The following is a 15,139-nucleotide window of genomic DNA, read 5'->3' on the forward strand; positions in this document are numbered from 1 at the left end:
CCCTCAGGCCCTGGCGGTGGCAGAGGGGCACTGGTGTGAGGACCTGGTGCCGGGTGAGGTTGGCCAATCAAGCAAAGCGCTTGCCCCAGTCAGCACAGCTGTACTGCTGCTCTTAGCTGTGAATGCACCAATGTGATATCAAGGAGGCCCATGTAAAGCTCTTACCGCAGTCAGTGCATTGGAATGGCCTTTCCTCAGTGTGAGTGCACTGGTGCTTGGTCAGTGCACTCGTTTTGCTGAAGTTCTTGCCAGAATCGTCACAGTGGTGCAGCCACTCCCTGGTGTGTGCACTGGTGTCTTCTCAGGTGTGAAATCTGTACAAAGCCCTTGCCACAGTCAGCACAGTGATGCGGCCGCTCCCCGGTGTGCGTGAACTGATGTACTCTCAGGTGTGAAATCTGTATAAAGCCCTTGCCACAGTCAGCACAGTGATGCGGCCGCTCCCCGGTGTGCGTGCGTTGATGTACTCTCAGGTGTGAAATCTGTACAAAGCCCTTGCCGCAGTTAGCACAGCGGTGCGGCCGCTCCCCGGTGTGCGTGCGCTGGTGTGCTCTCAGGTGGGCAATCTGTGCAAAGCCCTTCCCGCAGTCAGCACAGCGGTGCGGCCGCTCCCCGGTGTGTGTGCGCTGGTGTCTTCTCAGGTGTGAGCTCTCTGCAAAGCCCTTGCCACAGTCAGCACAGCGGTGCGACTGCTTCCCGGTGTGTGTGCGCTGTTGTCTTTTCAGCTTTGAGCTCTCTGCAAAGCCCTTGCTGCAGTCAGCACAGTGGTGCGGCCGCTCCTTAGTGTGTGCGCGCTGGTGTGCTCTCAGGTGTGCAATCTGTGCAAAGCCCTTGCCACAGTCAGCACAGCGATGTGGCCGCTCCCCGGTGTGTGTGCGCTGATGTACTCTCAGGTGTGAAATCTGTGCAAAGCCCTTGCCACAGTCAGCACAGCGGTGCGGCCGCTCTCCTGTGTGTGTGCGCTGGTGTGTTCTCAGGTGTGAGCTCCGTCCAAAGCCCTTGCCACAGTCAGCACAGCGGTGTGGCCGCTCCCCGGTGTGCATGGGCTGGTGAAGGGTCAGCGTCTTGGCACTGCTGAATACCTTACCACAGTCAGCACAGTGGTATGACCACTCCCCGGTGTGTGCGCGCTGATGGGTTCTCAGGCTTGAGTTCCGTGCAAAGCTCTTGCCGCAGTCAGCACAGTGGTATGACCGCTCCCCGGTGTGCGTGCGCTGGTGTGTTCTCAGGCTTGAGTTCCGTGCAAAGCTCTTGCCGCAGTCAGCACAATGGTAGGGCCGCTCCCCAGTGTGTATGCGCCGGTGTCTTCTCAGGGTTGAGCTTTCTGCAAAGTTCTTGCCGCAGTCACCACAGTGGTACGGCCGCTCCCCGGTGTGCGTGCGCTGGTGTATTCTTAGGTTTGAGCTCCGTGCAAAGCCCTTGCCGCAGTCAGTGCAGCAGTAGAGCCGCTCCTTGGTGTGCGTACGCCGGTGTATTCTCAGGATTGAGAACTGTCTGAAGCTCCTGCCACAGTCAGCGCAGCGATGCATCTCCCCCGCGTGTGTTCGCTGGTGCTGGGTCAGTGCGGAGGAGTTGCTGAACCTCTTGCCACAATTGATGCAGCGGTGGGGGCGCTGGCCCATGGGGAGTCTCTGGTGTGCAGCCAGGTCCAGTCTCTGGCTGAGTTTACCCCGGGGATGGACTGTGTCCTGTGCACAGATCCCTCTGTGGGATGTGGGATCCTTTCCTGCTGCGCTCTCCCCACATTCAGACTGTGTCCTCGTTCCTCCCGGGATCCTGAGTCCTGCTGGAGAGAGCAGAGACAATCCTGGTGTTAGCTCACAGTTAAGGCTATGAAAAAATGTCCCAGATGGAACAATTTCCCCATTTGTCAGTGACTGTTTTTGGGATGGGTGCCTCACCCTGCAATGGCAGCTCCTGTCCCACAGGGCTGGACCAAACACCTCGCTCCGGGCACTGAGACCTGGCCTGCAGGGTTACAGTCACACTCAGATTTGCCACCGCCCCCAGTCATGATGGTGGGGGAAACGGGCCAAACTTCAGTGAATGGCTTTGCAACCCAGATCACCTCTACCAGGCTGGGGTTAGGGTTGCAGCGCTGGGGGGAAGGTGCTTCTTTGGGCGGTTTGTGCCCCCTTGGCAGGAGGAGGGCAGGTTTTTTTAAAAATACATGTGACCTGTGACTTTTACTAAATTTACTGTAACTGCTCCATAATTTCTGATACAAAATGCTGTGACAAATCTGCAGCCTGACTCAGGGAGGTTCTTGGATGCTCTAGAAGCAGGAGGGCTCTGAGTGTAACCCATCACAAACAGCCCCCATCTGGGGGAGGGATAGCTCAGCGGTCTGAGCATTGGCCTGCTAAACCCAGGGTTGTGAGTTCAATCCTTGAGGGGACTATTTAGGGAACCAGGGCAAAAATTGGGGATTGGTCCTGCTTCGAGCAGGGGGTTGGACTAGATGACCTCACAAGGTCTCTTCCAACCCTGATATTCTATGATACCCTATGGTGTCTGTGCAGCGCCTAGCGCCTGTTCCCACGTGCGCCATGTACTTCTTGGGTCTTGTTTTAGGCTTAAATTGTAGCCTGCCCAGGATACAGGCAGCACTTGACACAATGGGGCCCTCATCCAGAACTAGGGGCTCTAAGTGCTAACAAACAGGGTCTGGGGTTTCTTTTCACACCAATTTTGGTTTTATTTCAATCACAAGTTTTTATTTACATGTGGCTAATTAGTCACTTTCTCCTGTTTTGTAGCATGAGTCCTGTTCCCCAGTGTTTGCACTGTTTAAACTATATTGGTTTGAAACTGGCTGAGGGGCTACAATCCCCTCATGTGGATGCAGTGAGACTGGTATAAAGCTGCTTAGCACAATGTAGCTTATTCCTGCGGGGGAGTGAGTCTTTTTCAAGGAATTCCTTCTAAAGAAATCATTTACCTTTGGCCTCATGTTTCATTCTTTGTGCCAAACTAAATCTAAACTAAACCTAAAATCCTTAAGAGGGTGGGGGTTTGAGGGGATGACAAGTCACTCAGGGTTTGTGTGATGTAACCTAAAAAAACATGTTTGCATTGTTTTACAACCCAATCAGTGACACTGCTGAGCTGGAAGGGGTTAATGGCTGCCACACAGCAGGAACTTTGATCTACAGACCATCACAAACCTTGTTAAGGCTGAGGGCTGTGCTAAGCATGGACACTAAAGCTATGTAAATGACAAAGATTTTGTGTCACAGAGAGCGGTAGGGCAGGGGAGGTGACAAAGGCCATCCCACCCCCTCTCCCTCGCATCCAGTCCATACACCAGGGTACTCCCAAATCCTGGCCCACAGGATGATTTTGTCTGGCCCCCAAACAGATCTGCTCCCCCCCCCAGCAGCAGCTGCCTGGAACATGGGGCAGTTTTAGAGCATTACAGTGAAACGCTGTAAGTGCCTGAGACCTACTCTACAAAATGGCATCCTCTATGTGGCATGAACTCACACTCATCATACGTGCCTGATCCTGCCCTGCCCTGTGTCATTCCCAGCTTTCTCCTTGCTCACCAGGGACAAGTTTCTCCAGTTGAGAGGTCACATGTGAAGTGAAGTGGCAGAGGCAGGGTGGGGTGGGAAGCTTGAGAAGACAGCGCCTTCTCTGCCAAGGGCCAGTGCTCTCCCAGGCTGCGAGCAGGTTTTTGCCCCTGGCTGAGCTATGTCTGTATCCAGGTGCCCAGGGCCATAGAGCATCAGCACAACAGCTTGAGTCAGGAGGGGCAGAAGCATGATACCCATCTGAAAAATCTCTAGGACACCCCTTGCCTTGATATGATTTTTTGAGGTGTTGGAAGCCTAGAAGAAGGTGATGTGGTCTATGGAACACCAGGCGTGTCTTTCTAGCCAGGTGTTCGTCTGACCCCCAGTGCCAGATCTACTGACACACACAGATGGATTTTATCCTCACAGTCCCAGTGCCCTCTCCATTACGCAGGTGGGGTAACTGAGGCATGGTGAAGCTGTAGTGATTCGCTTCTAGAACTGAATCAAGATCTTTTGAATCCTACTGCACTGTCCTACCCTCTAGGTCAGCCATTCTCCAATTGGGGTCCTGGGGTTCCGCAAGTCATGTCCCCCACCGGCCCTGCTGATCAACTCCTCCCCTTCCCTCCCAGTGTCTCCTGCATGCCCCGGAACAGCTGTTCAGTAGCGAGCAGGAGGCGCTGGGAGGGAGGTGGAGTAGCGGGGATGGGGCGCGCTCAGGGGAGGGAGCAGAAAGAGGAAGGTTAGGAGTGGAGTGGGGGGCGGGAAGAGGTTGGGTGGGGGCGGGGCCTGGGGCGTAGCAGGGGTTGAACACCTCCAGGGAAAATTAGAACCTGGCTTGGGGGGTCCACGAATTTTAAATCAAAATGAGGGTCCTCGGGTTGCTAAAGTTTGAGAACTGCTGCACTAGGTAAATGCAGCCCCTAAATGCCTCTATAGACATCACTCTTTCCCTCAGCACCCTTCAAATCTCCCACCCCACATTGTCCCATATCACTATCCTACCCCTCTTCCAAGTTCATCACAGCCCCATCTCCAGTCCATTTCTTTGTCATGGCTTTGAGGCCCCATCATTTTTAGGTCCCATCCTAGGTCACAGATATCCAAGGAGTAGGAAAGATAGGAAGTATGACAGTAAGACTCCCTGGCTTAACCAGGAGATCTTCAATGACCTGAAACTCAAAAATAAAGTCATACAAGAAGTGGAAACTAGGTCAAATTACAAAGGATGAATATTAAAAAAACAAATCCACAAGCATGTAGGGACAAAATTAGAAAGGCCAAGGCAAAAAACAACATTAAACTAGCTAGTCATATAAAGGGGAACAAGAAAGCATTTCACAAATACATGGGAAACAAGAGGAAGACCAAGGACAGGCTAGGCCTATTACTAAATGAAGAGGGAAAGACAATAAGAGAAAACGCAGCAGTGGCTGAACTGTTAAATGCCTCTTTTGTTTCAGTTTTCACCAAAAAAGTTAGCTGTGATCGGTCAACTAACATAGTGAACATCAGTGGAAATGGGGTAGGATCTGAGCCTAAAATAGGAAAAGAAATAGCTATGAATTATTTAGACATGTTAGATGTCTTCAAGTCAGCAGGGCCTGATGAAATACATGCTAGAATATTAAGGAAATGGAAGAAGAGATCTCTGAGAACTCGTGGAGGATGGTAGAGAAACCTGAAGACTGGAAAAGGGCAAATATAGTACCTAGCTACAGAAAGGGGATAAGGACAACTCAGGGAATTATAGACCAGTCAGCTTAAGTTCAGTACCTGGAAACATAACAGAGCAAACAATCAAACATTCTACTTGTAAGCACCTAGAAGAAAATAAAGTGTACTCCTGAGGGAATTCAGTGCCAAAAAATTAAAAATTCTCCGCCAAAAAAATGAGAAATTATGTGCACAATATTTTAAAATTCAGCAAATTTTATTAGTCAATAAATACATGTGGCTCCAGCATGGCAGTGGAGAACACAGGCCACTGGCTGCACTAAGGTGGGAGATCACTCTGAAGCCCTCACCTCCCACAGTACAGGGATTCAGCAGTGAGGCTGCACCTGTCCTTGACACAGTCCAAGGGCTGGGCCTGCCCCACAAACACCATGGGACCCTGCCACTCTGCGCCAGGTGAACCAGGTGTCGGTGGGCAGGCTCAGCTCAGCAGGATCCAAGTGTGGCAGGGCTTAATGTGGGGAGATCCAGATGTTGGGCCAGAGGTTTCTGTGAGATCTGGATGCACAGGAACTCGTTGTGGGGTTCTGGGTGCAGGGGCAATGGGACTCTGGAGGAGATTCAGGTGAAGATGGTTGGGGCTCAGCAGGCGGGGTCTGGGTGGCTCGTCAGAATGGTCCAGATATAGAGGGGTAGGGCTTGTCAGGGTGAGGGTTTGATGGGCCTGCTTAACAGGGAAGCCCCAGCTGCTGCTGAGGGGACGCTACATGCCAGGCTCCTGCTTCCCTCCACAATTCCATCCCCTTTTTCTTCTCCATCCCCCTCCCCTCACTCCCACATTCCCCTCCCCCTACGCTATTACACCACCTTCCTTTCCCACCCCCTCACTCCCTGTTCCCTCCTTTCCGTCTCCCCCAACCCTTACCCAGCCTCACCGTGGGCACTCACTCTTGCACAGAAAATAGGAAGGTTCCCAGTACACAGAAGGGGAGCACGACTGGCAATAAGACCCAGGAGGCCACATTCAGCTGCAGAGTCAGCAGAGCTGAGAGGCAGCCTCCTTCAGCTGGGCAGCTTCTGTGCTTGCAGAAAATAGTTGGGGGGGAGGCGCAGTGGCCCAAAACCCTGTGTGCCCCCCCATGCCTCACCTCTGTTGGGGGGGAGCAATCCCCCCCAAACAACTGCACACATGGTCACATTCCCATCCCCCGCACCTCCCACACCGTGGCTTCCCTGCCATTTTCTGCAGGGAGGCACAGGAATTCTGCGGGGGAGCTGTTTTCTGCGGGCGCACAGTCAAGCAGAATCTCCCCAGGAGTAAAAGTAATAAGTAACAGTCAGCATGGATTTGTCAAGAACAAATTACATCAAACCAACCTAACATCCTTTTCTGGCAGTTAACAAGCCTTGTAGATAGGGCGGAAGCAGCAGATGTCACATCTTGACTTTAGTAAGGCTTTTGATACTGTCTTATATGACCTTCTCATAAACAAACTAGAGAAACATAGCTTAGACAAACTGCCATAAATATAAAGGGAAGGGTGACCACCTTTCAGTATACAGTGCTATAAAATCCCTCCTGGCCAGAGGCAAAATCCTTTCACCTGTAAAGGGTTAAGAAGCTACGGTAACCCCACTGGCACCTGACCCAAAATGGCCAATGAGGGGACAAGATTCTTTCAAATCTGGAGGGGGGGGAACAAAGGGTTGGTCTGTCTGTGTGATGCTTTTGCCAGGTACAGATCAGGAATGCAAGCCTTACAACTCCTGTAAAGTTAGTAAGTAATCTAGCTAGAAAAGGCGTTAGATTTTCTTTTGTTTAATGGCTTGTAAAATAAGCTGTGCTGGAAGGAATGTGTATTCCTGTTTGTGTGTCTTTTTGTAACTTAAGGTTTTGCCTAGAGGGATTCTCTATGTTTTGAATCTGATTACCCTGTAAGGTATTTACCATCCTGATTTTACAGAGGTGATTCTTTTACCTTTTCTTTAATTAAAATTCTTCTTTTAAGAACCTGATTGATTTTTCATTGTTCTTAAGATCCAAGGGTTTGGGTCTGTGTTCACCTGTACCAATTGGTAAGGATTATTATCAAGCCTTCCCCAGGAAAGGGAGTGTAGGGGTTGGGGGTGGGGGGAATATTTTGGGGGAAGACATCTCCAAGTGGGCTCTTTCCCTGTTCTTTGTTTAAAACGCTTGTTGGTGGCAGCATAGTGTTCAAGGACAAGGCAAAGCTTGTACCTTGGGGAAGGTTTTAACCTAAGTTGGTAAAAATAACAGCTTAGGGGGTCTTTCATGCAGGTCCTCACATCTGTACCCTAGAGTTCAGAGTGGGGAAGGAACCTTGACACAAGCCTACTATAACTGCACAACTGGTTGGAAAACCGCACTCAGAGAGTAGTGGTTATGGTTCAAAATGAGCTGGATCCCACAGGGATCTGGCCTGGGTCCAGTTCTATTCAACATCTTCATAAATGATTTGGCAACGGCATAGAGAATACAGTCAAAGTTTACAAACAATTTAAAGATGGGAGGTATTGCAAGCGTATTAGAGCACAGGATTAGAATTCAAAATGATCTTGACAAACTGGAGAAATGGTTAGAATTAAATAGGATTAAATTCTATAAGACCATATGCCAAGTACTACACTTAGGTAGGAATAATCAATTACACAAATACAGAATGGGAAATGACTGCCTAGCAAGGAGTACTGCAAGAACCATCTGGGGTTATAGTGGATCACAAACTAAATATGAGTCAACAATGGAATAGTTTTTTTGGGGAAAAAAAGCAAATATTATTCTGGGATGTATTAGCAGGAGTGCTGCAAGCAAGATGCGAGAAGTAATTCTTCCACTCTACTCAGCACTGATAAAGCCTCAACTGGAGTACTGTATCCAGTTCTGGACCCCACACTTCAGAAAAGATATGGACAAACTGGAGAGGATCAGAGGAGAGCAACAAGAATGATTAAAGACCTAGAAAACATGACCCATGAGAAAAAGATTGAAAAAATTGGGTTTGTTTAGTCTGGAGAAGAGAAGACTGGGGGAGGGGGGCAGGGGGCACGACCTGATAACAGCCTTTACATTCTCGAAGACTGTTACAAACAGGAGGGTGATAAACTGTTCTCCCAAGGCCAGCACAAGAAGTAATGGGCTTAAATTTCAGCAAGGGAGATTTAGGTTAGATATTAGGAAAAACTTCCAAACTGTAAGGGTAATTAAGCACTGGAACAAATTACCTGGGGAGGTTGTGGAATCTCCATCTTTGGAGGTTTCTAAGAACAGTTTAGATAGACACCTGTCAGGGATGGACTACTGTATATACTCGTTCATTAGCCCGTCCGTTTATAAGCCAACCCCCCCAAGACGGATAGGTAAAAATAGCAAAAACTGTATGACCCGTTCATAAGCCGACCCTATATTTCAGGGGTTGGCAAACTTTGGCTCCTGGCCCGTTAGGGTAAGCCGCTGGCGGGCCTGGACATTTTGTTTACCTGGAGCGTTCACAGGCACGGAGCCCCTCAACTCCCAGTGGCCATGGTTTGCCGTTCCCAGCCAATGGGAGCTGTGGAAAGTGGCGCCACTTCCCGCAGCTCCCATTGGCTGGGAACGGCAAACTGCAGCTACAGGGAACTGAGGGGCTCTGTGCCTGCAGATGCTCCAAGTAAAGAAAACGCCCCGACCCACCAGCGGCTTACTCTGATGGGCCAGGAGCCGAAGTTTTCTAATCCCTGCTATATTTTAAAAGCTGGCATCACAAGAAACACTCAAAAGTTTTGCTAGAATTATTTTAATGTAATCTAACGAAAAACCTGTTGTTACAATAATAACTGAACAAATATGTACTCACCTTCAAAATTACAGTCAATATTTAAAATCAGTAAATGGATATTTAAAACAAGTAACTTAGAACAATACGAGACTTTAAAAAGTCTTAAAATCCTTCGAAGTCTGAATCAGCCTCTGATTCACCAAACAGTTCATTAAACTCAGCTTCAGTCACATCTGCACCTGCATTGTCATCGTAGATGTCGGCAGTATCATCTTCAGACTCAGACTACTTCTCATCATCAGCCTCTGTCATGTCATCATCAAACATGGCATCATCTTCTGACCCGTCGAGTGCACTGCTGATACAGCATTTCCTAAATGATTTTTCTATAATTGCGGAGGGAATGGACACCCATGCGTCCTTGATCCACTGGGTGACCAGACTGATTTCGGGCTTCATAAGATTCCCGCCTTTTGTCAACTTTGCCATGCCTGAGCACATCCATTCAGACCACATTTTGCTTAGCCTGTCTTTAAAGGGTTTGTTCAGGCAGACATCAAGCGGTTGTAGAACTGAAGTTAAGCCTTCAGGTATTACAGCCAAAGTAGTTTTCATATTTTTGGCCACATTTTTCACCTCATCCGTCTTGTGTGCCCTGAACATGTCCCAGACAAGTATAGCAGGTTTCTTGAAAAGTGCTCCTGGTCTCTTATTCCACACTTTTTCCAGCCATTCAATAGTCCCACTTTCATTCATCCATCCCTTTTCGTGTGCACATACGATGATACCAGCAGGAAATTTCATGATTTTAGGCAAGATTTTTCTTCTAAAAATAACAACAGGAGTGAGTTTTGATCCATTTGCCAAACACGATAAAACTACTGTAAATGGATTTTTTCATGGCCAGTGGTTTTAATTAAAAACTGTTTTTTCACCAACACCAGTTACCGTTCTGTTGCTCGGGAGATCAAATGTCATCGGTGTTTCGTCCATATTTCCTATTTGTGACAGTTCAAATGCATATTCCTTTCGATATTTTATAATAAACCTTTGGAAAGATTCGATTTTTTCTTCTAGATCTCTCGGCAGTTTTTGCGCTATCTTTGTTCGCTGACAAAGACAGAGACCATGACGGTTCATGAAGCGAGTACACCAACCTGCTGATGCGACAAACATTGATGGCTTTACTGACTTGTATTTGTCGTCTTTTGACATTTGCAGTGCACGCAGACGAATTCCAGTTCGAGTGACAATGTACCCATTTTGTCGACATTCAACAACCCAATTATTGAGATCTTTCTCCAGCTCAGGAAATGAAGCGCACCTCGTTGGACATTTTTTCTTGCTTCTTGGCATGTCTTTTAGTGTTGTTTTATTTTTTTGCCATTCTCTTACTTTCTTCTCATTGATACAGAATTCACGAGCAGCGGCACAATTATTGTTTGCTTCTGCATATTCAACAACTTTAAGTTTGAATGCTGCGTAATAAGCAGACCTTTTTCTTTTGATTTCACCGTTGTTCATTTTAAATACTAGTATGAAAATAGATTATTATTATTGTAGTTATAGATTTTGTAGGACTTTATATCGGAATGTCACCTGCTTTATCACTGTCAAATTATTATTGTTCTTTGTTTATTTCAAAGCAGCCCTGTAGATTGGCATGTCTGTGGGGATAATAGGCTATTTCAATTTTATTAGAGATTCCATCGATTCTGCATGTTATATTTTCATATTGGCTCAAGACTTATGAGTTCTATTGGTAGAAATGCATGAAGAGATCAAATTACACAGTAGCGGACAGACACCACTGCTATAGTACTGTTGTTCATTGTACTTTTCTGATTGACTTGTAAGGCCTAGCATTTTGTGGAACGCATGGGTCAAATGTCATGCAGATCTGCAGCACTGCTCTTTTAGTATTCCTTTCAAGCCAATCTAGTCCACTAAACAAAGGCTTTGCAACTTTAAAAGGATGCACTATTGACATCAATAAATGGGTCAGCAAACTCTGGCTCCCAGCCTGTCAGGATAAGCCGCTGGTGGGTTGGGACGTTTTGTTTACCTGGAGCGTCTGCAGGCATGGAGCCCCTCAGCTCCCTGTGGCCACGGTTCGCCGTTCTCAATGGCTGGGAACAGCGAACCATGGCCACAGGGAGCTGAGGGGCTCCATGCCTCCAGACGCTCCAGGTAAACAAAAAGACAATGTATTAGATATTGAATTTGACGATTCCAGAGAGTTTAAAATCTTCAAATTTTGGTGTAGACCCATTTATAAGCCGACCCCCGCTCTTTGATGCGTCACTTTTTTACCAAAAATATTTGGCTTATGAATGAGTATATACGGTAGATATGCGCCTCGGTGCAGGGGACTGAACTAGATGACCTACCGAAGTCCCTTCTAATCCTATGTTTCTAGGATTCATAAATGTCAAGGCCAGACAGGCTCATTGTACCCTTCCAGCCTATCCTAGTAAGAGAATCTCCCCCAGCCATTCCTGCCTCCAGCCCAGTAACTGCTGGCTGAGTTACAGCAGAGCTTTGAGAAAGAGACGCCCCATCTCCACTGACAGGCTCCCAGTGATGGAGAATCCAACCTGTCCCTAAGGGAGCTCTCTCAATGGTTCATTCCCCTCCCAGATAAACATTGGCCCCTAATTCCCAGCCTCCATTTGTCCCCTTTAGCTCCCAGCCAATGGATCTCGCTCTGCTTGTGCTTTCTACATTAAGGAGCTCTCCACTAGCAGAAGTGTAAATCAGAAGGGACTGGATTATTATGACTCACCTGAGGAGGGGCTCTCAGGCCCAGAGCTTTGCCGGGAGTTCTCAGCATCCCAGGTCCAGAGCTCTGGCTCCCCTAGCTCGATCTGGTGGATTATGTCGGGTGTGGAACCTGAATAGCCTGTTTGGGGGGGAAATAATCAGTTTTGTACTAAAGTTTTGGGAGCAGGGACACATTTATATGTTGGTGAAGCCCAGCACAACAGGGCCTGGATCTCATCCTTACCCAAGGAAACGAGGGCCCGGTAATTCCTCAGCATCTGGTCCCGGTACAGCTGCTTCTCTGGCCGGGATAAGAGCTCCCACTCCTCCCGGGTGAAATACAGAGCCACCTCCTCAAACGCCACCCGCAGCTGCTGGCACAAGCGTTACACACTCAGCACCCTCCGCGCCAGCCCCAGCCCGGGCTCTCCGCAGGGGACGCGGGTTCGAGGGCAGCGGCTCCCGGGGAACCCCCAGCCCAGCAGCTGTGAGCCAGGGAGACCCCCCCGCACAGCCCCCCGGGGACTCGGGCCCCGCTGGCCGGCGACAGGAGTCGCCCTCGGCTCCCCACGGGGCTCTGGGGCGGGGCGCTGGGAGGGGCCCGAATCCCAGGGCAGGGACCAGGCTCCTCCCCCGGCCGGAGTCCCCGCCTCCACCCCAGGCCTGGGCTCGGCCCCGCTCCCGCCCCCGGCTCGGCCGCCTCGGGGCTCCTCGGCCCGGCTCCGCGTGTCCGCCCGGCCCGGGGCCCCCAGCGCCGCTCCCCGGCCCCAGCGCTCCGGCTGCGGCAGCCCCCAGCCCCGGGGTCACTAGCGCGGGAGGGACCCGGTCCCGGCCCCCCTCGGCCCCAGCCGGGACCAGCCAGTGCCCGGCCGGGGAGTCCCCGCCCCGCGTCCTACCTGCGCCGGCCCCGCTGCAGCCATCGCCGGGCTCGGCTCCGGCCCCGGCCGCTTCCTCCGCCCGGGCAGCGACCTCCCGCCCCAGGTGTCCGGGAAGGCCCCGCTCCGCCGCAGCCCCGCGCCTGCGCCTCCCGCTCCAGCCGCCGGGGGAGGCCCCCACGCAGGGACCTTCCGGCCCCGCCCCGCGCCCCCCGTGCGGCCCGGCTGGGAGCATCTGCCGCGGGGCGGGGGAACGCGGGGCGGAGCCGGCCCGAGGCTGCTGGAGACGAGCCGCTGCCCTGGCCCAGGCCCCGGGGCAGGGGCATAAAGCGGCGGATACTTTGCAAACCGGGGTCCCAAGTCCAGGGGCCGGGACTCGCCCCTCGTGGATCGATCGCGGGCGGCTCGGAGGAGGCGCGGGCTGCGGCAGGGGAGAGATCCCCAGCAGGGGCAGCTGCGGTGGGAGTTCACTGGGGCCGCCCCGTGCCGCCCCTCCTGGAGTGCGGGGCCCACGGGGAAGGGCAAGAGCCTGGAGTAGAAGGGGGCCCGCGGCTTGTTCCTGGGCAGAAGGAGGGGGCAGAGGGGACGAAACCCAGGGAGGGCCCAAGGAAGTGTCACTTATGTGACAAAGTGATGTCCCATGTCTGGGGGATCCAGATCCCCGCCCTGAGCTGCCCAGGTGGAAGCCGCTGCCCCCCAGGCAGAGACTTCAGTGGTGGCAGCCCGAGCTCGAGTTAATTTTGGCAGGTCTGATCTCCTGGACCCAGACCAAGAGTTTATTAAAATAGGCCGAGGTCAACGGTAGCGTGTGCCAGGGCTGGGGAGACACTGAAGTGAGCTGTAGCTCAGGAAAGCTCATGCTCAAATGAATTGGTTAGTCTCTAAGGTGCCACAAGTCCTCCTTTTCTTTTTGGAGCACAGATGTCTCTAGTCAGGAAAGAGGTGACTAAAGAGGGTGATCTCCTAGGGGAGGAGGTAAAACAGGTTTTGGGGCAGCTGAAAACCATGGAGCCTTTAGCTCAGTGGTTTTCAAACTTTTTTTCTGGCAACCTGGGTGAAGAAAATTGTTGATGCGCACAACCGAACGGAGCTGGGGATGAGGGGTTTGGGGTGTGGGAGGGGCACAGGGCTGGGGTGCAGGGGTGAGAGCTGCAGGGTGGGGCCAGGAATGAGGGGTTCAGGATGTGGGAGGGGGTGGGGGCTCTGGGCTGGGGCAGAGGTGTGGGAGTGTTGTACCAATAAAATAAAAACCAGCAGGATCTTATTAAAGGGAAAAAGGCAAAATACCACATTTATTGTGAATACAGAAAGAATCATAGTAAGCAGTTAGTTATAGCTATAACATTCCATTCAATCTCATATTTATTCTCACATTCATTCATTCATACAAACACACACACACACACACAGGTTCTGCAAGGTTGTTATCATAGTTACCAGCCTTAGAGTTGCTCATGCCAAGTCACTGGCCAGGTGGCCTGGACATGAGGAGGGAGCAGGGCCTTGTCAGATGCTCATCTGATGCTCCTGGAAGTTGGTTTGCAGAATCAGACCCCAAAGTTCTCACTTTTTAGAGTCTATTTTTATAGGAATTTCTTCCTATGCCAGTCTATGGGAATTGCTTCATCATGCTGTTGCTGAATCAATCAGCAGATAGCACATTCCTGACGGCTCCAAGATGTTATCTTGTTCTTTGGTTCTCCCATTCTTGAGGCTGTTGGGTGGATTCCAGTCTGCCCTCCGGGTGGGGATCCTCTGATTATTTCCACTTGACGCCTTCTTCAGCCGATGGACACTGGATTCTTAGGCTGGCACCTCCCTGATCATTCAGTTATTATCCACACCAAGCATCCATCCACATACATCCTCTCTCTCTATTTTAATCACAATTGTTAATACAACAAAAGGGCGGGGAGTCTCTGGGTGCTGTTTCTGTTGTTAGAGTATTGCTTTGAGTCTCTCTCTCTGTGAATTGCTTTGAGAACAGACTCTGTCTTAGAATGTACTAACACAGCAGCTTGCAAGTTTCACACATAGAGGGAGAGAATCAGCACCAAAAACCAAGAGACCTCTTAATTAGTAATACCCTGGAATTTAAACTCTGGGGAATCAAACTCATTTGTGATTTTAATACAGAACTTCTTTAATATGATCCAACATAATCCCCCTTTTGACACTAAGATTTATAATCGTCAGTGTCACTTTCTATGTAGCCTATTTAAGAGAAAGTACTGTGAGGCAATTTGAGTTTGTGATTCCAATTCATGCCACATACATGATCCTAGTGATGTATCTTTACTACAAGGTTCTGGGGCAACAGGCAAGGTGAGGCACACCCACTTTTGAGGAGTCCATTCGGTACAACCTCTAGTGTCCAATAGCTTCCCTCCCTCCCCAGCTCACTGGCTCAAGGTCCAGGGTAGCCAAAAGGATCCCATGTGTAATATGGGGAGTGGGTTAACCTTCAATACCTTTGCCTCCAGGGACTGTTGGTGTGCAATTTTGACAACAATTTCTCCCATTAACA

The 15,139-nt window shown here is 50.3% G+C and overlaps 1 protein-coding gene across 1 annotated transcript; it reads right to left on the minus strand.

Moving 5' to 3' along the window:
- Window positions 1-12,772, minus strand: LOC140913662 (uncharacterized). The gene is made up of 4 exons (XM_073350434.1): window positions 12,634-12,772; window positions 11,982-12,108; window positions 11,760-11,876; window positions 1-1,786 (listed from the first exon to the last, which is right to left on the minus strand). Exons 1-4 carry the CDS (start codon window positions 12,655-12,657, stop codon window positions 258-260), a joined length of 1,797 nt encoding a protein of 598 aa, XP_073206535.1. The 5' UTR covers window positions 12,658-12,772; the 3' UTR covers window positions 1-257.
- Between the last annotated feature and the right edge of the window lie 2,367 nt (window positions 12,773-15,139).

The sequence above is a fragment of the Lepidochelys kempii genome, chromosome 6 (assembly GCF_965140265.1).
Source record: "Lepidochelys kempii isolate rLepKem1 chromosome 6, rLepKem1.hap2, whole genome shotgun sequence".
NCBI lineage: Eukaryota > Metazoa > Chordata > Testudines > Cheloniidae > Lepidochelys > Lepidochelys kempii.